Consider the following 24,527-nt stretch of genomic DNA (forward strand, 5'->3'; position numbering starts at 1 on the left):
AATCTGGGAAGGGGACCTCATGAGTAAAGGACTAGCAAAGGAGAGGTGCTTGGAATTTTATAGGTATGAAATGGGTAGGTGTTAGTCTTTGCTGGACAAAGCTCTGTCTGAGTCACACAGGAGGCTGCTTTCTCCTCTGAGTCATGAAGTTGTAGGGATTTGTGAAAATCCGTCAAGCTCAAGTTCTGAGAGGGGAAGGCCCATGCCAACTAGGCTATAACCTGTGTCCATATATCATGAACTCCTTTCCAAAGCTGATGCTTGCCCCCCTTGGGGATAATCCCAGTTACAGGAAAGTCCTGGGGAAATCTGAGGGTCTGCACCACCCGTGGACACAAAGCCAGCTCATGGAATGTGCACACCACAGGTTTCAGAAGTCTTGTAGCCTGAGGCTGAGCCCGCCCAGAAGTCCAGGTGTCACAGAGCCAAAGCCTCAACCCTTCTATCAAGGGGCCCACTCCAGAGGCCAAGTCTAGTAGACCAGGGAGGGGGGCTCTGCTAAATGAAACCCTTCAGGACCACGCAGGCAGCCAGCCTTCCATACACCCCAGCCAATGCCACCACCCTGTCATTGGAGAAAGGCAGACCAGATGGGAGCCTCACTCCGCCCTTCTCCCATCCCCCACCCTCCTCTGCCTTGCACACAACATATAGCATCCAGCACTTGGCCTGAGAAGTGTGCTGCCTGAGGTAAGGGGAACACAGGCCTGGGAATGAGGAGGCATCGGGAGGGTGGAGAACAGGATTTCTCCTGATGGGGGAGGGTGCGGGAGGCACCTCCAGCGCTGAACAGAAAAACAGAAAGAGGGAGACAGCAAGAGACAGGAAGGCAGAAGATGAACAAATGGACAGTGAGGACCAGAGGAATATAAATAGAGATGCACAGGTGGGCGGGCTAGTCAGCCCTGTGTCCGGAACCTCCAGGACATGGACAGGGGCCCTTGACAGGAAAAGATGGAGTAGGCAGTCACTCCAGGACACTGAGAATGATATGGATGGGGGTCTTGGCTGGAGGAGGGTCTGTGCACAACTCCACATTCAAATGAGTATGGCAGCTTTTCAATCAAAGACCAGGCCATTGCTTCCTTGAGATGTCAGGCCACAGGAAAGCTGGGCGCTTATGTCTGTGGCTCCCGTCCCTCTGGAAGGGGAGAGGTGGAGGAGGGACCGTCCCAGCCCCTGAAGGGCAGGCGAGACGGAAACCTTCAGAGAAAGGAGCCCGGTGTCACTCGGCTGAGTGTGAATTCGGGCAGCAGCTCAGGCTGGGTGGGCCTCCCCAAGTCTGCCAGTCTGGTATATCGAGATAAGCCTGGGGGCGGATGGGCTGGCCGGTTCTTGACTAGTAAAGACCCCCAGGGATCCCTGGCTCCTGCCTTTCTGAACGTAGTTGGTTATATCAGCTTGACTGAGTTCAGTATTAAGGCACCATCCCTGTCAAGGGCCTGCTATGTACCTGACCGAGTGCCACCCACTATGGGAGGCAGGAGGGACGGTCATACATGGGCCTGAACTCTAGGAGTCAGATACGTGCTGGGGGAAGGGAGCCTTTCACTCAGAAGCGGTTATCAATACGGGACGGTATCCTCTGTGTGCCAGATGAGTGGTGTGGAAAAAACAAGTCCACTGAAGCCAGAGAAAGGGCCCGGTGTGGGCTCACAGGAGCCGATGGGAGCTGGCCCAAGGTGGGGAGAATGGCCTCTGTGACTAGACGTCCTGTGAGGGGGCTCTGGCCAGGAAATAGCATTGGGTAGGAGGTGGAGACAGGCAAGCAGACACAGGGAAAGGACTGAGGGGGAGGCCCATCACCAGTGTGTCATCTGCCGTCCTAGATTTGGTCTCTGTGAGGAGAATGCGGCCTCAAGGAACCATCTTTGTGGCTCTTCCCCACCTGGGGCCCATCCTGGTCTGGTTGCTCACCCGTCGAACATCTGGTTGGTACGACAGCCCAAAGAAGCCACCCTGGTGCCCACCTCACAAGGTCTTGATGGCAGGGTGGATAACCATCTACTTCGTCATAGGGTGAGCACCCATTTCGCATACCATGGGCCCTGTACCCGAGCTACTGCTGTATCCTGGTCTCCAAAGGGATAGCACGCGCCATCTTAACGCTTAAGTGGGGTGGGGGGAGGGGGTCCCCTCTGCACCTGCCTAGGATTCCAGCCAGCCTTCTTCTTCCCCCTCTCCAAGTTTCCCCATTGCCTCCCCCACCTCACCATGCCCGGCTCCCCCCACCACCTCCTCGCTGGCCCTCAAGTGATGCATTGACACTCTTGTACCCATAGCAGCCCACAGGGTTTCCTTTGGGAAACCAAGAGACCTTATGCCCGAGGGCTCCCTTCCTTTGCCATGGAACACCCTCCCTCTGAGTGTCCTGCCACCATCTCTCTGCAGCTATGCCTCCTACCTGGTGTGGAAGGACCTGGGAGGGGGCTTTGGGAGGCCCCTGGTCCTGCCTCTCGGCCTCTATGCTGTGCAGCTTGCCATCAGCTGGACTGTCCTGATTCTCTTTTTCGTAGCCCGCACCCATGGTCTGGTAAGGCACACCGTGTTCGTCAGTGGAAGTAGCATAGGAGCAGGTGAGACTACTGGGGCCCCCAGAGCAGATAGCCCAAGAGACCAATGCAGGACAGGCAGGTAATGGGTGGGCACACTTCTCTGAGCTCCGGCTGAGTGCCCAGACCTCAGGAACTTGGCTCACTGGGTCTGGGGTGCAGAAAGGTTGAGGGCTCAGTTCTCAGGGCAGCCTGCCTGACTGCCCTGACCCCACTGCTCACTCCCACCCCCCCTCCAGGCCCTGCTGCACCTGCTGCTGCTCTATGGGCTGGTGGTGAGCACAGCATTGATCTGGCATCCCGTCAACAAGCTGGCTGCCGTGCTCCTGCTGCCTTACCTGGCCTGGCTCACCGTGACTGCTTCCATCGCCTACCGCCTGTGGAGGGACAGCCTCTGTCCAAGCCAGCAGGCTCAGCCCAGTGGGGAGAAGAGCGACTGAGGCACCAGGGACAGGAGAGGAGGGAGGATGGTCAGGGTAGGGGTAGAAGAGAATGGCAAGGAGGGCTGTGGAGCTATTCTGGAGAAAGGGAAGGTGGGGGGCCAGGGAGCGATGAATCCCAGACTCGGCCCAGGGTGGTCACCGTCCCAGGTCCCCTGGTGCCAATTTTCATTCCGATTTCAGAAATGGGAAGAAAGGGAAGAAACTTATTTTACACTTAATATGAATTAATTAATCCTGCACTAATAAATTAATTTAGTGATATCAATTAATAAGATCCTTTACTAACTTTGAGGGTATGATGTGAAGTGCATATCTGGGTACACGATGTCTAGGGTCGTAGGGCAGGGGTCGCATCATCCGCACCTCTGCGGGAATGAACGCAGGAGTGTGCGCACGGGGAGGGAAAAGTGGGTACCCAGTCACGGCTCCACTCACACACCCTCCTGCATCAAGCCGAGTCTTTTAGGACTTAGATTTTCAGCTGCTGGGAACACAAAATCTTTATGATAAGTTCTATAAAAGCAAAACAGAAAAGTAAATAAAGTCGAAAAAAGGATACCAATTGTAAGTGCCAGGTTTATATAATACATCTTATTATAGAATAGTTTAATTTTATTTTATTTTATTTTTTTTAATCTTTCTTTATTTTTGAGAGAGAGAGAGTGCCAGCAGGGTAGGGACAGAAAGAGAGACAAAGAATCTAAAGCAGGCTCCAGGCTCTGAAGTGTCAGCACAGAGCCCGACGCAGGGCTCGAACTCACAAACCGCCAGATCATGACCTGAGCCAAAGTCAGTGGCTTAACTGACTGAGCCACCCAGGCGCACCTATTTCATTGTATTTTAATTAATATATATTAATAATAATATTATAGTATGTATAACATATACCATATTACATTATGGTTATTATAATATTATACAATATATTATATTATACATTCTCTATGTCATATTAAGACCTTATGTGATCATCTCTGTTCAGATGGATTATAGATCATTTTTCACTTTTGTTTTCATATACTTTCACTGTTAATTTTCAAAATCAATTAATGACTATTGTAATAAGAAAAAAACATTAAGAAAAAGAGATGAATGCCTCAGAGTTAATGAGTGATTTCAGCAGAGACTTCTTGTCCAGACTTCTCTTGTCCCACATCTTCTCATTGGCTTCTTTATTTTCATCTATTCCTTTTTTATTTTTCGTCTCTTCCCTCCTATTGTTTTCTTCTCCTCTTGTTTCTTTTTTTTTAATTGATGAAGACCTTTGAACTTTATTTTTTTAATGTTTATTTATTTATTTTGAGAGAGAGAGAGCGATAGAGAGTGAGCAGGGGAGGGGCAGGGAGAGGGAGACAGAGAATCCCAAAGCAGGCTCTGCACTGTCAGCACGGAGCCCAATGCAGGGCTCGAACTCACAAACCGTGAGATCATGACCTGTGCTGAAATCAAGAGTCAGGCTCTTAACCAACTGAACCACCAAGGTGCCCTTTCTCCTCTTATTTCAAGGCCCTGGTGGCAGCAAGGAGTGAGTGTCCCTGGGGTTGTCTCTCCAAATTCCAAACAAGGTCAGCTGGAAGGCCCAGACGCCTTGCATAGGAACTTCTGAAAGTATTGACCAGTCTCTCCAGGGATGGACCTGGGCATCAGTGTTTTTCAAACTCTCCAGGGTCTCCTGCCTGCTGTCTGCTCCCTCTAAAATGTGAGAGCTCCACATATAGGTGGTCTCTCAGGGCTGTGTTTCTGGAAGCTGAGTTCTGGGTGGAGAACCAGCCGTGACCTGTCAGGCGAGGGCGAAGGACCACATCGGGGAGAAGCCAGAAGGACTTCACATTCGAGGAGACTGGCTCTTTCTGGAGCTCACCAGAGGAGAACAAGCAAGAAGGAAGCTGCATCCTTCCTCCTCCCCCCAGAAAGGGCATGCTGTGCCCCACCAGAAGTGTCAGGCACCTGTGCTCCTGGAAGGCACACACAGTGTCCCACCCCCCTTTGTGTCCCCAGCCCCCGTGCAGCACAGGGCACGGAGCAGGTCTTCATATGTGTTATTGGTTGGATAAATATACACTCTGTCTGTCCCCTTAAAAGAAAATGCTGACCAGAACGTCACCCACACCTGCGAGGCGACTCTGGACCCACTGAAAAAGCCTGTGTTTGGGGAAGGGAACGGTATTCATAGTTTCTGAAGTTTCTCAGGTGGCTCTAATGTTCAGCCTGACTGAAACGGAAGCCAGAGTGGTTCTCAAAGTGTGGCCCAGTGACCTCCGGGGGCGGTTGTCGAAGGCCGGCTCCAGACCCACCGGAATCAGATCATCTTGGGGAACGAAGGCAGAGGGTGACGTGGTTTGCGGTTCTGGCCGCGGAGACAGGCCAGCCTGGGTGTGGATACTGACCGTCATTTATGAACCGGTAACCTGCGCAACTTACCCCACTGTCTGTGCTTCGTTTTTCTCAGCTGTGCGATGGGGCCCTCATAGAACCCTCGGGAAGAAGAGAGGTGATAATGAGTACAAAGTCGTCTGACACAGAGGAAGTGCTTCAGAAATGTTAGCTTTTTAGGTGGGGACCCCAGGGGTCGCATGTTTACCAAGCACACATGGTTCTGATTCCCACCACAGTTGGAGACCTATCTTGCTCCAAAACCCTGGCAATATTTCCCAAACTTCCCCAGAGCCAGGAGAGCGAGTGACCTCCTCCTCGGGCCTGTGGGCTAGCCTGACCAGTGTCACACGCACAAAATGACTGCCTTTTTAGGTCACACATTCAGGTGGATTTTATCTTCACCTCCGTCAAATTTCCTAAAGCTGCTTTTAGTTGAACGTATAACTTCATTTATACGTGGAACTGTTGGAGACATAGAAACATAACCTATAAATACCGATTGAGAACACCGCCTGGGTTCTCATCCCCGCTCTGTTATCGCCGTGTGACCTTAGACGAGTGAACGCCCCAGAATTATTTCTCATTGTCATCATCTCATATAGACAGTACAAATATCAGCTAGGAATTTTATTTGTGTTGCCAGCTACTTCTAGAAGTTTAACTGATCCTCCAAGAAGAGGAGAGTCCATCCAAGCCGACTGCATGACCTCCCCCTCCCCAGTGCAAGTCGACCCACAAACCCAGGCGTCCAGATACCTCCAGTTTTGGACACTCCGCTCTAGAAGAAAGCTGGATTTGGGTGGCGTCCCAAGCCCTGGAGTAACAAGACTGCCCGATAGAATGAGCCAGTCTCAGAGGCTTCCTGGCTTTGAGCAGAAACAGCCAGAAAGGGCAGGACTCCAACATCAAACTCTCATCCTCGGTCCTCGATGTCACCCTTAAAATTCCCTTCTGCACTGCTCCTTGGCTCCTGGGTGGGTGCCTTTAATCCCTCACTCTCCTAATCTGTCTGGACCCCTCGACCTCACCCTACCCCACCTCCCGGTTCTGAGCACACACTGCCCTTGGCCCCTCCTAGACCACCAGAGTTACCTAGAGTTGTGCCTGAACAGGGTCAGAGTTTCCTCATGTCTCTGCTAGACGTGTCCTGGGATCCCACTATCCCAAACATGTGTGTGTGCATCTCTGTCCCTGAGTGGTGTTTTTCCATTTGCCTCTGAGTGGGCACATGGTATGTGAGTATGAGTGGCGGGGTCGGGGGCGGGGGGGGGAGGGGGAGATGAGCTCCTCCAGGGCTGTGCAGATCCCGCCCTTCCCCCCAGTATCTGGAGAGGTGGGGAGCTGCACCAGGTAAAACAGCAACCCCAGGAGGAGGTACGTCTCTTTCTACTCTATCTCCGCCCCTCCTTCGCTCCCCGGAATGCCACGTTCTTCCTCCCTTTGCCAAGTCTGCAGCATGGAGACACCCAGAGGCGAGGTGAGGCAGGGAGACCAATAGGTGTATGTCTGTCCAGTGGACAAAAGTTTGGTCAGCCTGGTTTGGAAGGGGCAGAGTGCAGGAAGTGTTTGCTCTGTGCGTCTCTGGCCCCTCTTACCTATGGGCAGGCAGAGGCGATGCCCTGGTGGCAGCGTAAGGCCCCCTGAGTGTTGTCAGGCTTGGGCCAGGGCTCCAAAGTCTTCCTTTGTGGTGGCCACATCCATCCTATCCCCTGCACCCCAAGCTGAGCTTCAGAGGCCTCTTTCTTGTAGTTCTGGAAAACAGGCACAAGACCCTGATTGTTTTAAGTACTTATTGTTGATCAATAAGTACAGGGCCGGGAGAAGCCCTCTTTGTCACACCAGGCGCCTCATTCATCCCTCCACTGTCTTTCTTTCCAAGATCCCCAGCGCACCCAGAAATTATCTGCCCACAGGACAACCAAAAACTCCCCTGTCCCCTTAAGCTGCACCTGCTTCACCCGTTGAGCATTGGAAGCGCTGAAATTCTCCTCTCAAACACTGATTAAGTTTATTGCTTCCCCTTAGTAGGTTCTTTGGCCCTGCAAACACCCCTTCAAAGAGGAACACTATTAGTCACCTTAATATGCGTGGTTGTTATCAGATCACTTTCCTCAAAGACTCAAAGCGCCGGCCGCAGGAGCCGGGCGGTGCCGGGAGTGGCTGCTGGAATGGAGGACCACGGTGACCAGGACTAAAGTCCCCAGGAGCAGCGTGTTCTGCAAGGCGAGCCAAGCGTTGTGTCCTGCAACAGGAGGATACTGAAACCCCTGCCCTGCCCGGTGATTCTAGTGTCTTCTCTGCTCTCAGCCTTAGACCTCTGGGAGACCCTTGGGCCCCCTCCCCCCACCTGGCCGGAGCTCCAGACACCCCGTGTTTATGTCAACAGAGCGGTTGCTGGAGGGTGCAGACTTCTGCCCGCCAGGCGGGTGTCTGGTGCCGGCAGCCCGTTGTTTGTGTACCTCGTCTCGGTAGTGACCGAGAGACGGGCACGCCCAGGCTGGGTCTCTGGGGCAACGCGCTGTTGGGGTCCCAGCTGTCCCTGCACATAAAGCACCCACTCCATCAACGCGCTCCCAAGGTGTCTTCTTTCACAAAGTGAGAATTTAAACCTTCCCCTGGTGAGGCTTCTATTTTCCACTAGCCCCCTCCTGGCCTCTACTCCCTTCCCAGCGAGGGCAGCGAGGCAGCAGACTGAGACCCAAGGAAGAGCTGTGCCTGGTCCTGTCCCCTACTCCTCAGCCACCTCCAGAGCCCCTGAATTTTTTCTGAAATGACCCTGGGAAAAGGGACAGGGAGAGGCAGCCTGCGGCTCACCTTGGGCCAAATCCGGCTCCTTCCAGTCACTGCCACCCGGAGTGAAGGGGGCTGAGGCCTGCAGGGACAGATCACAAGAATTCCTTTTTTGGTTTCCATCCCCATTCACCAGCTGCTTTGTCTCTGCACCTATACCCCCTACACACACACACACACACACACACACACGCACACACATGCACACACAGACACACCCCCCACATAGACACACACGTGCACGTGTATCCCTCCTATACCAACTGCTTCCAGAGCCCAATCTCCCTGAAGAACACTTTCTTCCACTCTAGTCCCCTTCTTGCCCCGCCTTCCTCAGAGCCTGACCTCAGGGGTCCTGGTATCAGTAGGGACTGAATGTCTAAGGAGCAACAATGTGACTCTGGCAGCACGTAGCTCAGCTACCACTAGCTGCGTGACCTTGGCCAAGTCACTTAAGCTCTCTGTTCTCAATTTCCTCACCCGTAAAATGAAGATAACAGTAGCACCTACCCCAACATCCTGGTGAGGAATAAATGGGGTAATGACATGACCTACTTAGACCGGTGTCAGGCCCCCAGGAAAGGGCCATGCTAGTGTGAGCTCTCACTGTTACTGAATCCCAGGCAGCATAACACACTGGGAAAAGCCTAGAACTTGGAGGCTGGGTTCAAATTCCAGCACCCCACACACAGGCCTCTACTGTGATCTTGAACTAAATAACCTATTTCCCAGTCTCCTCCCCTGCAGGAGGGGCAAATGGATAGAAACCTACTGAATTGAAGAGTGTTAACAGGGGGGTTGGGGACCGCCTGCCCTAAAGAATATCCTGGCAGCTGCAGGACGTGGAGCCAAGCTCCTGGCACCTGATCTCCAGATTAGTGGCTGCCTTCTGGGACCTTCAGGGGAAACTGGTCCGACTTGGAAAGGAGAGCCAGGGACCAGCCAGGAACCAGGCCCCCAGGAGGTGCCATATATAGCCAGACTAGCTCAGAGGGCTTCTAAGGATGGCGGGTGGGGCAGGGGCCAGAATGGAGCAGTGGAAAAGGAAGCTGTCAGTTATCAGTCCAGGGGAAGGCCCAGGGTGCTCTCCCAAGTGTCAAAGGAAAAACTGTATGTGGGTGTGGTGGGAGCAAGGGGTCCCCTCTTCAGAAAGGGACCAGCCTGGGTCCACCCCTGCATCAGCTCTACCATCACTCAGTCAGGGAATTTGCACCACACTGTTATTTTCACCCCACAGGTCTTTGGGAGCCAGCCCTGTCTCTTCTCATTTGCATCTGTTTGACCATCCTGGAATAGAGAACAGTAACTTAGCTGGCATCACTGAGGCCCAGAGATGCTTAGTGGCTTGGCCAAGATCACACAGTGAATCAAAGCTGAGATGGGGGCATGGATATGGACTTTGTCCCCTCTCCCAATCCTGATACACGACAGCCAAAGTAGGAGACCCTGTCCTCAAGGGGGAAGTCTTCCCCACAGGGGGAATAAGGCGCTGGAAAAAAAATCCCTCCTCCTCGCTTCCCTCCGCCCAGACCTTTGACCTCTCCTTGGTTACTCCAAGCCCCTTGCTGTAGCCGTGACCTGGAAGTGGAGAGGGACACACGCAGATGTTGATTAAGACATGTATTCATCAGAGGGGCGCCTGGGTGGCTCAGTCGGTTGAGCGTCTGACTTCGGCTCAGGTCATGATCTCACAGTTCATGAGTTTGAGCCCCGCATTGGGCTCTGTGCTCAGGGCCTGAGGCCTGCTTCGGATTCTGTGTCTCCCTCTCTCTGCCCCTTTCGCACTCATGCTCTGTCTCTCAGAAAATGAATAAAATGTTAAAAAAAAAAAAAAAGACATATATTCATCAGAGCTGGCTGGGTGCAGTCCTGGGGATAAGAAGTATGCTCAGAGGACCCAGACTTAAATCCCTGTGTGATCTTGTGCAAATCACTTCACCTCCCAGAGCGGCAGGTCCCTACTTGCAAAACGAGGCCAATATTACCCGCCCGTGTGAGACTGGCGTGAGAACGGAATGAAATGATGCATGCTTGAGTGCCCCCCTTGCAACAAGTCCTGTGAGCTCCCGGTGAGGCTGTACCTCCTGCGTCTCTGTGTTCTTGGTATTTCCTACAGTGCGTGGCATGCAGGAGCCCTTGATAAGTGTTGGTCAAATAAGTGAAGGAAGTGAACCCTTCGCATTTAAATGGTGTGTGTGTGTGTGTGTGTGTGTGTGTGTGTGTGTGATGACCAGAATCGTAATAACGTGTGTTTGCCTTGTACCCGTGATCACTGCCTTTTCTTTGTGGACTCAGGCACTACAACTACCACCCTGTTTTACACCCCCGGAAAAACGCCTGAGAAAAATAATCTCTGCACAAGTGCCTTCAGTAATCAGCCAATCAGGTCGGGTGACCATAGGGTTGATTGTCGATACCAGAGCTCTATGGGGAGTGGATGGGGCATGAGTAGAAACTATACCTGGACAGCAGGTAGAAATTATGACCATCCAGGCAAACCACAATGCTTGGGCATCATACAGGGCACTGTGCTGCTCAGGATTCTCTGGGAAGAGAACCCCCAATACTCCAAACTGACCTGACTCCTATTGTCTAGTCAGACTGTGGAAAGGTATGCTCCCTTTCCACCACCACCACCAGCCCCACTTGGAGCATGGTTCTGACCAGTGCCCAGTGTTCTCAGTTTCCTCACTTTCAACCTCTAGTGACCGTGACCCCACCCTTCCACTGCCCTGAGAATGTCCTAGAGTATTTGCAGTACCCCAAACATGAATGCCTGTGGCCCCTGCTAAGCATCCATGATATGAATCTGCAAAAAGGTATCTGTCCATCTTCCAATGCTATTTCAGCTCAGGGATTTTTCTAGGGGCCCCAGGTCTCTCATTACTTTCAATAGGCTTAGAACTGGTCCCTCTGCTTCTGCTCTTTGGTCTATCTTCAACCAAGCAGCCTGGCTGATCCTGTAAAAATATAAGTCAGACCATGTTCTCATGTGTTCAAAGACAGGGGCTTCCCATATCACTCAGAGAAAAAGTCAAGGCCCTTAGAGTAGCCCATAAGGTCGCACCTATCTCGCCCACACTTATGTCTCTGGCCTCATCTCCCAGGACTCTCCAGTCGCCCAGGTGTCCTTGCTTGTTCCGCAAACACACAAGGAACGCTGCCTCCCCAAGGTCTTTACACCGGCTTTTCCTCCCCTTGGAACACTTTCCCCTTAGATATCCATATGATTATTCCCCTCACAACCTTCAGCTCTTAGTTGTTTCCTTTTCAAAGTGCTTGCCTGGCCACTCTATAAAAATATAACATCACCTCTTGTCACTTCTGTCCCCCTCACCTTACCTGCCTTTTCTCCCTGGCACTTCGCACCCGCAAATAGCCTATATGTATATCACTTATCTTACTGATTGTCCAGCCCCCTCAAGCTCTGTGGGGGCAAGGGTTTTCATCTGTTTTGTTCTGTGCCATAGTCCCAATACCAGAACTGGCACCTGGCATATAGTAGGTACTCAACAAATATTTGTTAAAGGAATAAAGGACTGACCGAGAGGGAACATACCATGGAGGTCAAATGTTTGGCCTCTGGGATACAAAGGCCTGGGTTGGAATTTTGACTTGCCACTTTCGGGGCTGCATGGCCTTAGGCAAGGCCCTTAACCAGCCCTTCTGGGAGTCCAAGTTTCCCTATGTGAAACACGGGATGATACAGATTGCCTCCCACGGCTGTTGACAGTCTGATTTCACACATAAACCACGAAACTCACTGCCTGTCTTCTTTCAAAACCCTCGGAGCTCGTAAACAGCAATATCGCTAACTACTGGAGGCTCCCAAACCGACACTGCATTATGGGTTCATAACAGGCAAATTGGCGTCTGTTCCCTTTAAGTAACAGCTCACAGTTTCTTTCCAAATTGGCAGCTCTTATCCCACCCCGTCTCAGGATGCTCCTTTCCTGAACCCGCCAGTAGGGGAGGGGGTGGGTCTCTACAAGCACCCCGTTCAACACAAGCCTCATCCTGCTTACACTTCTGAGAGCATCTCCCCTAAATCTCAGGATGCTCACCTGTAGGCCCCTTTTTCCACCCCACCCACCCCCGCCAGTGAAGCTGGAAAGGTTGCATGGGAAACAGAGGGAAGGATGTAAGGTGGAGGGGAAGAGGATGAATACATGTGTGAGCTAGTGGGGGAAGGGAGAGCAGGGCTCGCCATCCCCACCTGCCAGCTTCCTGTCTTTGCCTCCTGATAAATAGGGGATACTAATGGCCAGAGTTTCCATTCCCCCCATCCCGGCACCCGCTGTCACTCAATTAAAAAAAGATAGAGGGCGAGGGCCTGGGGGAGGGGCAGAGGGCTCTGGTTATAAAGCCTGTGGCCAGGAGGTGAGAACACTAAGCCTGGCCTGCCCAGTGCTCTTCCCGTCGTCCCCAGGCAGATTTAGCTGCTGACAGCTGCTTGGGCCTCTGCCGCCAGGCCCTGGCCCGGAAAACTCACCACCTCTCCCCTTTCTCAGTGACTGCGGAGCCACAGCCCCTCCATGGCCCAGAAAGAAGAGGCCGCTGCGGCTGCTGCGGCCGCTGCACCCGCTGCACCCGCCTCCCAGAACGGTGAGGATCTGGAAGATCTGGACGACCCTGAGAAGCTGAAGGAGCTGATTGAACTGCCTCCCTTTGAGATCGTCACAGGGTGAGACCTGGGTGTGGGCCGGGTCCCTCTCCCTAGAAGAGTGTGGGCTGGGGCAGGCTGGGGGAATTTAGGATGGGAATAGTAGGGGTCAGGGTCACAGACCTGCAGCCACGAGCCTACCATGCATGGTAGGGGCTGCGGGGGACACAGCTGCAAATTTCGCTTGGCCTCTCGGGGTGACACTTTGGACCCTCTAACCAGGGGAGGGAGGGCAGCTCCTTAGAGGCAAGGGCCCAGAGAATGAAACCACCGCTTGGGCCTCCTGGTACCAGGATGCCACCTGCCTCTCCAGATACAGGCTGTCGAGTCCTAGGGAGTGTGGTAAGGACAGGGGATGACACAGGCATATTTAAAGATGGCCCCAAAGTACCTCCTCCCTCGACTTCTCTCTGTTGCTGAGAGGGCCTCTCCTCTATCTGTATAGTTCTCACTCTTTCTTTAGAGCTTCTCTCTGGAATGAAAGATCCTGAGACAGGGAAAACAGACCCACCCTTTCCCAAGGCTGAGTGAGAAGCATTTTTTTTTTTCCCCTTATAGAATTGAATCTGCCCACGGGTTCTTCACATCCACTCCCAGGGAAACAATAGTTACAGCACAGGTAACAGTCCAGGGCCAGAAGCTTCTGGGCAGAAGAGGCATTCTACCCTCAGCCACAGCCCAGAGGAACAAGGACCCTGAGCAAACGGTCTCCAGGCCCCAAAGAGAGGCCTACATACAGGGTCCCTCTGTCTTGTCCAGATTATGACATCTCCAGGAATAGCACCAAGTGGTCCTTCCTCCTCTTTCCTCTCTGTTCCTTTTGCAGAAGACCCTGCAAAGATCATAGGCAAAGAAAAAGGGGATACATAGAGCCATATTCCCTCCCTCAGCTCCCGGGCTTCCTTCATGGGAGTCCCAACAATAACCACAAACAGAGGAGGGTCCACACTAGGAGAAATTTCAGGAAAAATGGAGGCATGATGTCCTCAGGGGGCAGAGGAGCCTGGGTGGCCATTTGGACTTGCTGTTTGAAGCTTGGCAAGTGATTTTCCAGTCCTGGCCTTAGTTTTTTCATTTGTAACATGAGGAAGTTACACTAAGTTGATCCCTAAGGTCCCTTCTAGCTCAGATATTTTCTGATCTCTACGAGAACCTGAGGGGAAAATGCATCCTAGTTCCTAAAGGAAGAATTCAGGCGAGAGCCTGGAACTTGCATTCACCCGTGCCCAACCGACCAATGTCACCCTCCCCCTAGGATTAAAGGAACAGAGGAGCACAGACTAATATAGACCTAGGGAGGGCCTAGGGCTACCAGGCCAGGAGGCCGCAATCCAGTGGCTCCCTATGGAAGAGATCCATTTTCTGACCTCTAAGGCTGCTGGTCTGTGCTGCCCTTGGTCACACACCAGCACGTGCACACCCACTCTATGCAGTGTTATGATCTCCCCAGTGCAGGGGCAGGATAGGTCCAGAACAGAATTAGACCATGTGTGTTCAGTTGAACATGCTTTGCGGCCCCAGGGTGGTTGGTCCTAAGGGTTAAATCCTCTGGTGCAGTTTACGTTCATCCAGTTTACATTCATCCAGTTTACATATACTCGCACTGGCATGAGCCCATTCAACCCTCAGCACAGGGCTGGGAGAGGGGTTTATATTATTGCCACTCTACAGATAGGGAAACTGAGTCAGGGAGCCTCAGTAATTTGTTCAAGACCACAGAACCAGTACGTAGCAGTCTTCTTCTGACCCCAGCCAAGTGTTCTTTCCAAGGCCTCTTATTCATTCTGAGTCCCAGATTTCCCAAACAGGGCTCCACCTGCCTCCATCTGTGAGGTCTACTCAGAGCCTTCTCTGACCCAAGGCGCAGAAAAAGAGGTGCAGCAAGGTAGTCTTCTGGGTGCTCTGAAAGCAGTTCAGGATGGAGGTGGAGCCCTGAGAGTTTCCTGGCCATAAGTAACAGCTGTGGAGATCTGTCTCCTGGGCCCCTCTGGGTAAACAGATGGCTTAAAATAGCCCAGAGGTGCGGGTGTGTCTGTGCACGGACAGGATGAGGGAACAACTTTCCCCTCTTTTCCTCTCCAGATACCCTGGCATCAAGGAGGTCAGCAAAGCAGCTCCTCTCCTAGCCTAGACTCCCAGAGGGGATGGGTCTGTCTACACGGCTCCTTAGATTTGGGCCACAAGCTAGCAGAAGAGGGAGCAGACAGAGGTGAGGTGAGGTGAGGAAGGCGTACCAGGTAGGAATAAGGAGATATGCCCCATTTGTCACGATTCTGGCTTGAATACGGCACTCAAGATAGAAAGCAGACCTAAGAACATTAACAAAATAACATGGTAGGAAGTGCTAGAAAAAGGTCAAAAACTGTCGTGGTGTGCCAAAGCCAACTCACGATGAGAATGGCCTGTATGCATCTCTTTCCAATTTTGCATTCAGTGACTTCATGTTGGTTTCTTGAAATCTCTATAGTGGGAGTATTTGCAGAAATCAACAAATGTTAGAAATCACGACTGACTTCCTTCCTTTCTTTCTCTCTTCCTTCCTTTCTTTTTTTCTCTCTTCCTTTTCTTCTTCTTTCTTTTTCTTTCTTTCTTTCTTTCTTTCTTTCTTTCTTTCTTTCTTTCTTCTTTCTTTCTTTCTTTCTTTCTTTCTTTCTTTCATTTGTCTTTCCTTTCCTTTCCTTTCCTTTCTTTTCTTTTCCTTTCCCTCTTCCCCCCTTTCTCTCTATCTTTCTTTCTCTCATAGAACTGGGTGTTGAACCAGCACACCAAGGAAAGAAAGAACCCTCTAAACACAAAAGGAAGAGTAGAAAGGGCTCAGATTTGGTTATGCTTAAGATTGAGCTCTGAGGGGTAAGATTTGAGGCCCAGAGAAGGCACCATCCATCAGTACCAGGTTTAATTTCTTGCGTGTTGACCATTGTCCAAACTCTAAGAGGGTGGATCACTCGGCCTATCTTTCAGATGGGAAAACCAAGCCTCAAAGGGATGAGTAATTTGCCCAAAGTTAATGGATGGAGTAGGGTGTAACCCCAGGGCTGTCTGACTCCAAATCACCACACTGCATCTTAAAAAGCCATAAATGGGAGGCTTTTTATATTCAACAAATATTTACTGAATAGGAATCATTTATTTACTGCCCATTTCCCCCACTAGTATTTAACTTCCATGAGGCCAGGGACTTTGCCTTTTAACTGCTTTATCCCCAGCACAAAAAACAGTGCCTACCTCCTCATAGACACTCAATAGGTATTTGTTGAGTAAGTAAATAACTGAACTGATGAACAAGCACCTATTGTTTTTTTTGTTTTGTTTTGTTTTTTTTTTTTTTTTTAATTTTTTTTTTCAACATTTTTTATTTATTTTTGGGACAGAGAGAGACAGAGCATGAACGGGGGAGGGGCAGAGAGAGAGGGAGACACAGAATCGGAAACAGGCTCCAGGCTCCGAGCCATCAGCCCAGAGCCTGACGCGGGGCTCGAACTCACGGACCGCGAGATCGTGACCTGGCTGAAGTCGGATGCTTAACCGACTGCGCCACCCAGGCGCCCCGAACAAGCACCTATTGTATGTCCGGCTCCCTGCGAGGCATCGGGATAAGGCACTAATTGTAGGGAGGGCTTCTGAGAGGAGAGAAGTTCAGGATACATGAAGACCCAGCAGCGCTCGGTGTAGAGGAGAATTCCACGGGTTCGTGCCTCTCTCTGAACTCGGCATGCTTGAGGGAAGCTCTGGGGCATCAGAGCTAGTTGTCCCCTCATCTCTCTATCCCCGTGATGAGCGACTGTGGCTCTACCTAGTAGGCCCCCTGGCTGTGTGTTTGTCTTTGTTGGTCTCTAGTTGTGTTGTATATGATTTTGCATAAAGCTGAACCTGCTATCAAAGGGATTTGCATGGAACAGACATAAATGGCACAGACAGTGACTCCTTTCAACCACTTCTTTAGCTACCAGAGGTTGGCTCTGGCCACATGGGGAACACAGAGAGGACATGCAGGGTTCAGAGGAGAAGGGAGGGCAAGGAGTGAGGGCCTTCGACTCCGCTGTGAATGCCACAAGCCTCTCACGCCTCGCCCTGGTTTCCAGAGCATGTTGGGAAGGCTTGTCCCAGAAAGAATAGAAGACAGCCACTGATTCTGGCCTCCCTGGCTTCCACCGAGGCTGGGGGAAGGTCAAAGCTCCAGCATGAAGACAGTGCCTCCCAGGAAAAAGGCAGTGAGCTGCTCAGGGCTCACCAAGGGCAAAATCCCATCCAGAATTGCAAATCAGGAGCCAGCAGCCCAGCAAACCCCATCTGGGCTCTAGGAAGTCAGGCTGTTAGAACTCTCTGCTTCTAGTCTCCTTCTGACTGTGCCCACTCCTCAGCATCCACTTTGAAAGTGGTCTGGAAAAGGGAGAAGGAAACTGAAACCAGCAACTCTTGCCTCTTTTGAGCAGGGCACAAAAGGTCTGGCGAGGAAAGCTGAGACAAGTCAACACTCAATGACCTGTGAGTAGATTTTCCACTCCATGGATTATTTTGGAGCAAATGTTTAATCTCAGACCAGTCTCTGCTGCCTTCCGGGTTGCTTTCTTTCACCGTATAGATTTCTGCTTAGGGAACGCAAATATTTTTAAACGTGAACGTGAGAAAAATACGGTATAAATATATTGCATGTGTTCACATCCTTGCTCCCTCCATCAAGTCGACCATGCTCCAAATGTTCTCTCCCAGATATTAGGATTCTTGGTTTCCTGCCTAGAGAACTGCAATGCCCAGTAGCCTGGGTCTCTGCAAATGAAGTGTGATTGACTTGTGTGCAGGAAGTATGAGGACGGGGTGCTTAAAGAAGGGGGAATGGGGGGGAAGGAATAACACTGTTGGTTTCTGTGCCTGAAGCAGTGACTGAGCCCAGGTGAAGAAATCTGCTACCCACATGTTTCTCCTGACCACCATGCCAATAAACCCGTGTGCACGCGCGCGCGCACACACACACACACACACACACACCACTTCAGCAGGAAAACACCCGCTGGGGGGCGACAGCAAGGGCTATAAGTAAATGTGGTACTCAGGCATCATGCTACTAGGAAAAAAAAGATGTTTGTGATTATCTAAGAAATTAGTGTCACTATTTCCTTCCTTCCACTAGCAGGCATAACAGTGTTGACTTATTTTGTGATTCTATAAAATCACCCAAGATGACCATATTGTCTAGCTCCCTGGAGAGATTTCAGCCCTCTCCCACCTCTGTTCCCCTTCAGGGCCTGCTGTTTCAGCCTGTGGGAGGCCCAAAGGACCTCATTTGCCCCTTATGCTCCTTCTGGAAAACCAAGAAGCCCATTGAGAAGCCAAGCAAGCCCAGTTTTTGAACAAGCTGAAAGGAAAGACTGGGAACCAAGACCTTCCCTGACTTTCCTTTTTTTTTTTTTTTTTTTAATGTTTATTTATTTTTGAGAGAGAGAGAGAGTGCAAGCAGGGGAGGAGCAGAGAGAGAGAGAGGGAGACGCAGAATCCAAAGCAGGTACCAGGCTCTGAGCTGTCAGCACAGAGCCCAACACAAGGCTTCAACCCATGAACTGTGAGATCATGACCCAAGCTGAAGCTGGACGCTTAACCTATGAGCCACCCAGGAGCTCCCCCCGCACACTCCCACTTTTATTTCAATATTGACTTTCCTTTGCCCCTTGAAAGCATTTCCCTTCCTTATGCACCTAGTCCAGAAGGCCCTGCTGAAGCACAGAGTAGGCTATTGGGCTGCTGGCCAGAGGGGTGGGAAACTGATATTTATAGAGAGGTGAACTTTCTTCCTCTCCCTTGGGTTTCAGGTTTCTCTGGGTCTTCTCCTCCTGTGAAGGGAAGAGGAGGAGGGGAAAGCATCAGAGCTTAAGAGAGGCTGGGAGAAATAGCAGCCTCACACTAGCCAGCCAACTCGTAACTATTTGCTGGGCCAAGTTCATACTCTCACTGCGCTGCATTTGGCCAAGTTGGAGCAACACTTTTGGGGGCTCCAGAAGGAAACCCAAGGGGCCACACAGGGGGCTATTGGTGAAGCCCCCAACCAGCCACACAGTTGTGAATACTTCCAAGGGTTTTGAGAATCCACCATACGGTTGGCTCTGGATAGATTTGGGGGCAGGGGAGTGTCTGGCAAATGGCCTTGAAAAGCATCAAGTGTTTGGACAAGGAAGGTAGGCTCTGTGCTTCTCAGGAGAAAAAAAAAAAATCCACTCTGGAAAGTGAAGGTACCATTTAGCAGCCAGTAAAATCTAGGCGTGGTCTTGAAGGGTGACTTTCATTGGGGAGAGCTCATTATAAATGAATTCCCAACAGGGATTGAAGTAGGAGAGGAGAACCATTAGGCCATCCATTCTCCCCAAATGTTAAGTAAATAATAAACACATTTGACTGGGGACAGAGGGGTTTAGAGAGCTAAGTATAGTACCCAAAAGAATCCTGGGGCCAGGTCCTCAAACACATCCATCTCCACAGTGGAAACTGAACTTGACAGTAAGAGATATGGAAACTTGGGTGGAGCAAATTTTGCGATGGGGGTGGGGAATACAGCAGGGAAACAGCTCATGTTTTTAAGCTCTTTGGCACCTGGCTGCTTAGCCCTAAGAAGACAAGGCCCTGGGGCATCCGGGATTTCCCTGTAGCCCTGGGAGTTAGAAAGGGAAGACATGTAGGGCAGTAACAGCAGAGTTCATGGTTGCCACAGGGTATCTTTTGGGGCAACTGCAGAGATTACTTAAGAAAAAAAAAAAAAACATTCAGCCTCTCCAAGCCAGTACTCAATCCCCTCCTCTCGTCACTTTTATTACGTCCTTCTTTACTCAAGAGGCTGTAACAATTTTCTGCTGCCGCCTAAATCAGGGCTAAACATTCAAGAACCTTGGTGCCTTGTCCTCCATGGCTCCCTGTGCATTTAAAATTAAAATGCTCTCAGCTGTCTTAGCCAGAGTGGAGCTGCTAGCTTATAAGCATCTGGAGGGTAGAGGCCAAGTCTTTTTTTTATTTTTTTTATTTTTGACATTTATTCCTTTTTTGAGAAACAGTGTGAGTGGGGGAAGGACAGAGAGAGAGGGAGACACAGAATCCGAAGCAGGCTCCAGGCTCTGAGCTGTCAGCACAGAGCCTGACACAGGGCCTGAACTCACGAACCATGGTATCATGACCTGAGCTGAAGTCGGACACCTCACCGACTGAGCCACCCAGGCACCCCCCAAGTCTTTTTTGACTTTGACATGACTCAATACTACATGTAACCTAAACTCTATCAAGGTACTCTTGGATAGCTTGACCTCAAAGATAAAAGCTTCTTGGACACTTATTGTGTGACAACCCTCCTTCACCTGAGGGAAAAAACAGACTTGAGAAAGTCACCTGGAGAGGCAGGCACTGTGCATTGTGGGCCAGCCCAGGCCCAAGATGAAACAGCCATGAGTGACAAGGAGGAGAAATGGAAGCAGGAAATGTTCCGCAAAATCTTCCTCTTGCTCTATCATGAGAAATTTTACATGCTTGCTACTTTGTAAGATTGCTATTTGAACACTGCTTTTCCAACGTTGCCACCTATTAGAATCATCTGGAGGGTGTGTTTGTTTGTTTTTTTAATGCTGGTGCCTGGGTTCCCTCCAGACCTTCTGATTTCATTGCCTTGGCATGGGGCCCAGGCACTGACATTTGTAGAGTCCTCTGGGTGATTCGGCTATGTAGCCCCCCGCGAGAGAGTGACTGCTTTAGAAATGCAGGCGCGTGCTGTGTGTTGGAGGGATGGTGGGGCGTTTGGAGACCCTCACTATTGGGGTGACCTGAATGCACACCTCCAAATTCTCTCCCCTGCTCCAGATAACACCTTTCTGAATTCTTTCACGCCGTGTGGTCGCTGATGCTAGCCAGGGCAAGGCCGGCTTTGCCCGGGAGAGCCGACGTGTGTCTGAGGCACCGAGGCTGGAGAGCCACCTGCTCTTAGACATAAGCGCTCATCCTTCTTTCTTCTCCCCTGTCCCCTCTGCCCTCTCGCCCCACAGGGAGCGGCTGCCCGTCAACTTCTTTAAGTTTCAGTTCCGGAACGTGGAGTACAGCTCCGGGCGGAACAAGACCTTCCTCTGCTACGTGGTGGAAGCGCAGGGCAAGGGGGGTCAGGTGCAGGCCTCCCGCGGGTACCTGGAGGACGAGCACGCCGCCGCCCACGCCGAGGAGGCCTTCTTCAACACCATCCTGCCGGCCTGCGACCCGGCCGTGCGCTACAACGTCACCTGGTACGTGTCGTCCAGCCCCTGCGCCGCCTGCGCCGACCGCATCGTGCGGACCCTCGGCAAGACCAAGAACCTGCGCCTGCTCATCCTGGTTGGGCGCCTCTTCATGTGGGAGGAGCCCGACGTCCAGGCCGCGCTGCGGAGGTTGAAGGAGGCCGGCTGCCGGCTGCGCATCATGAAGCCCCAGGACTTCGAGTACGTCTGGCAGAATTTTGTGGAGCAGGAAGAGGGCGAGTCCAAGGCCTTTGAGCCCTGGGAGGACATTCAGGAAAACTTCCTGTACTACGAAGAGAAGCTGGCGGACATCCTGAAGTAGGCCCACTGGGCCCAGCCTCGCGTGAGTCACGGCGCCCCTGTGGTCTTGTTAGCCTTGAACTTGGGTCGAAAGCTGGCGGGCAGGTGGCAGAGTGCGGGAGGTTTGGCCTGGCCAGGAACGAATTTCCCTTCTCTGCGGTGGCTGTAAACACATTTTACATCTATTGATTTTTGAGAGACAGAGTTAGTGCCCGAGTGGTGGAGGGGCAGAGAGAGGAGGAGACCCAGAATCCGAAGAAGGCTCCAGGCTCTGAGCTGTCAGCACAGAGCCCAATGCGGGGCTCGAACCCACAAATCATGAGATCATGGCCTGAGCTGAAGTCGGACACTCAACCGACTGAGCCACCTAGGCGCCCCGTAAACACATTTTAGAAGATCCCAAGTTTTCCTTTTCTCTTAACTGCAAATTTGTCTCCCTAAACCCTTTTCGTTCCTACCCTGTTGTATCAAACGAACTTTCCCCAGAACTTTGGAATACTCAAAGGTTCACAGGAATCTTCAAGCTTTGGTGAGACCGAGTGACCTGCCATGGTCAGACTGTCCCTCAAGAAGCATGCCCCCACTGGCATTGAGTCCAGACTTACTGACTCTGGACATCTTCTGGAGGCCCTGTTCCCACCCCCAATTGCAATCTTACCATTCCATTGTCCTGTAATGTAGGCTTTTCATTCCTTCAAATGTAATTTTTTCATTTGGGGTACTTTTGAAAGTCCCCAAACGGATTTGTATTCAACTTATTATTAATTTTGCCAGAGAGGCTTTCATGTTTTCAAATAAATGGTTCAGCCTTGAAGGAGACCAATAATTTCGGTGTGAATATACAACACAAGAACATTTTTCTTACTTTGAGAAGACCTCAGCGGAACTCATAGAAAAATGCTGTATTCAGGAATGGGGATACCACAGCAACAAGTTCCTCTATGCAGGAATATAGAAAGGGTTAAAAAGATGTTTGTAAATGAGACAGCAGCTCAGAAGTAGCCTCCTACAGACATCAAGATGTGATAGAACTGGAAGTAAAGATTAGCTATTTAGGCAAATAATTAGGACACAATTAAGGCCAACTTGGCCTCTTGCTGAGGGTAAATTAGACTCTCACAGAAACAGGCCGATTACCCTCAGGAAAGAGGGTAAAAGATCCTTTGCTAACTTTTTTTGAGTTCGGTCTGATCTAGTTTGCTCCCGCAGAAATGCTATAACCAAGTCCCTTTGCAAGGCCTGAGTTACTGATCAAGATCCTCCAGAAACGAAGAAAGGGTCTTTACCACCCTCTTCTCCAACTTAAATTCTGGAACAATTCACATATTAACAAAATGTGAATGCAGCATGCTTCTATGAAGCTTCTATGAAGCTATGAAGCTTCTATGAAGCTATTCAATTTACTCTTGGTGTCTCTCACCCTTAATATTCTTAAGAGAACATGTGGCTTCATAGACACGTTTTTGGAAGTATCAACGTTCTGGAGCTCGATGTTGCCAGACGTCTGCTACTAGACATACACACAGGGTGCCTGATAATTCTCCAGCTGAGCATTTGCCAATCCGAGAGGACATGATTTTTGGCCATTTTTTACAAAAAGCAGGGCCCATTGAATTCAGTGAGAATATGGTCACGTAATGCCACATGGTATTCTGTTCACATAAAATATGACACCGCTCTAGTGGTGGCGAGTGATAAAAATAGATTTCTAAGGGTGACTTCTGAAAATACCAAACTTTTAAATACCTTGAGGATTATATTAGTGTAGGTGCTATCACTGTAATTATAAACCCTACTCAGACTCCAGAATGATGAGTGGTAGCTTAATTTTAACTATAGTATACTTTCTTCTTAAATGCCTTTCCGAGTCACAGGCCACTTCTTCCAGCTGCCTAACCAGCAAGTCTTCAGAGATGCGTGTGTGTGTGTGTGTGTGCGTGCATGCGCGCGCACCTGTGCGCGCACGTTGTTTTTTCCATTAAGTTAAATAATTAGATAGCTAAATCTACTATAAAAAGTAAGCATTTCAAGGAGGATTAAAAGGAGCTTTTAATTTTGGATAATTGAGGGTTGTATCTTACGCTAATCTAAACAGAAGTAAAATAGATGAATCAGTTTGAGGGGAAAGTCCATTTCCAAGTCAAATTATTTTAAAATAAAATATTATTGGACATGTTCCACATTATAAGCCTCTTTCCATTAGTGTACATGACCGTATTATCTGGACCCATTAACATGCTTCTCTGTACTGTATTTGAGTTATTCATGTTCATGAAGGGAAAGGTTAAAATGTACCCAGTTAAACAAAAAAAAAAAAAAAAAAAAAAAAAAAGGCATGAAATCCAGTTGTAATCTAAAAGCCCTAAAGAACAACTCCGCTTAATTAGAATACTAAGAAATGGGCATTTGTTAAAGAAAATTTGCCCTACGTTTCTTATTCCATCTTTTTAAAAAAAATGACAGAATAGAACTTAACCATGTATCTAACTCAAGAGAATAGAATTAAAGTAGAGATCTTCTGGGGTTTTCCCTGTGTGAACCACACCAAAACATGAATAGAGCAAACCTAACACTGGGAACAGTGGAAATCACAGGCAACTGGGGGAGAAATTCAGATTGCTGGGGAGGGCACACAGAGACCTCAGCTCAAAAGAAACTCTTCATTGGGGCCAGCAGAGCTCTCAGTAACATGCTTTCTTGTTTTCTCACTAAGGTCTGCCTGCTGCCACCAGGAGACAGCAGTGACATGTATGGCCATCTGGGACATGTCTGACTTCCTAATACCACTTGAGCTGGACAACATTGGACACCAACCAATCCTTCTGCACAGGCCCTCCAAGGACTCTAAATATACTGCTCATGCTGTAAATCATTTAAGCCATGGCTCTCTCTAAGGCTGCTCTAAGGCTGCTCTTGGGAAAAGTGAGTTGCAAGGAAAATGACAACTGTATATGGGCCGCAGGCATCTGTGGGGCTGAGGGGCCTAATTATTCCCCCAAATGGGTTGCTTTGAGGCAAAGAGCCTCAGACCCAAGGTTTGTGCAGATCTTTGAAATATGTCCGGATGTGTATTTGTTTTTTTTTTTTTTTTTTTAAAGAAAGATAGCAACATTAATAAAAGAAGTGGTGTGGTTTTTCTGTGACCAGGTTTTTTAGGGAACTTGGACATTTA

At 50.2% G+C, this 24,527-nt stretch overlaps 2 protein-coding genes and 1 long non-coding RNA gene across 5 annotated transcripts; 2 read left to right on the forward strand and 1 right to left on the reverse strand.

Moving 5' to 3' along the window:
• The first annotated feature begins 71 nt into the window (after positions 1 to 71).
• TSPO2 (translocator protein 2) lies at positions 72 to 3,945 on the forward strand. The gene is made up of 4 exons (XM_058733860.1): positions 72 to 690; positions 1,830 to 2,019; positions 2,392 to 2,533; positions 2,792 to 3,945. Exons 2-4 carry the CDS (start codon positions 1,850 to 1,852, stop codon positions 2,990 to 2,992), a joined length of 513 nt encoding a protein of 170 aa, XP_058589843.1. The 5' UTR covers positions 72 to 690; positions 1,830 to 1,849; the 3' UTR covers positions 2,993 to 3,945.
• A 45-nt stretch (positions 3,946 to 3,990) lies between these two features.
• On the reverse strand, positions 3,991 to 8,513 carry LOC131514176 (uncharacterized). Of its 2 annotated transcripts, XR_009262966.1 has the most exons (4): positions 8,186 to 8,513; positions 7,449 to 7,613; positions 6,967 to 7,122; positions 3,991 to 5,470 (listed from the first exon to the last, which is right to left on the reverse strand). It is a non-coding gene; the product is annotated as an uncharacterized LOC131514176 (long non-coding RNA). The 2 variants fall into 2 exon arrangements; XR_009262965.1 differs by lacking the exon at positions 8,186 to 8,513 and having other exon boundaries at positions 7,449 to 7,785.
• A 4,036-nt stretch (positions 8,514 to 12,549) lies between these two features.
• On the forward strand, positions 12,550 to 24,489 carry APOBEC2 (apolipoprotein B mRNA editing enzyme catalytic subunit 2). 2 transcript variants are annotated; one of them, XM_058733857.1, is made up of 3 exons: positions 12,550 to 12,845; positions 20,834 to 21,398; positions 24,069 to 24,489. In XM_058733857.1, the coding sequence occupies exons 1-2, from the start codon at positions 12,697 to 12,699 to the stop codon at positions 21,375 to 21,377; spliced, it is 693 nt and encodes a 230-aa protein (XP_058589840.1). In that variant the 5' UTR covers positions 12,550 to 12,696; the 3' UTR covers positions 21,378 to 21,398; positions 24,069 to 24,489. The 2 variants fall into 2 exon arrangements, with proteins under 2 accessions (XP_058589840.1, XP_058589841.1); XM_058733858.1 differs by having other exon boundaries at positions 20,834 to 21,393; positions 24,065 to 24,489.
• Positions 24,490 to 24,527: the final 38 nt, after the last annotated feature.

This window comes from Neofelis nebulosa, chromosome 6, assembly GCF_028018385.1.
Source record: "Neofelis nebulosa isolate mNeoNeb1 chromosome 6, mNeoNeb1.pri, whole genome shotgun sequence".
In the NCBI taxonomy this organism is placed as follows: Eukaryota; Metazoa; Chordata; class Mammalia; order Carnivora; family Felidae; genus Neofelis; species Neofelis nebulosa.

Coding starts and splice junctions, on each gene's coding strand:
- TSPO2 (XM_058733860.1), top strand. CDS start 1,850: ATGCGGCCTCAAGGAACCATCTTTGTGGCTCTTCCCCACCTGGGGCCC. Junction 2,020..2,391: donor ACCATCTACTTCGTCATAGG/GTGAGCACCCAT, acceptor ATCTCTCTGCAG/CTATGCCTCCTACCTGGTGT. Junction 2,534..2,791: donor TAGCCCGCACCCATGGTCTG/GTAAGGCACACC, acceptor CCCCCCCTCCAG/GCCCTGCTGCACCTGCTGCT.
- APOBEC2 (XM_058733857.1), top strand. CDS start 12,697: ATGGCCCAGAAAGAAGAGGCCGCTGCGGCTGCTGCGGCCGCTGCACCC. Junction 12,846..20,833: donor CCCTTTGAGATCGTCACAGG/GTGAGACCTGGG, acceptor CTCGCCCCACAG/GGAGCGGCTGCCCGTCAACT.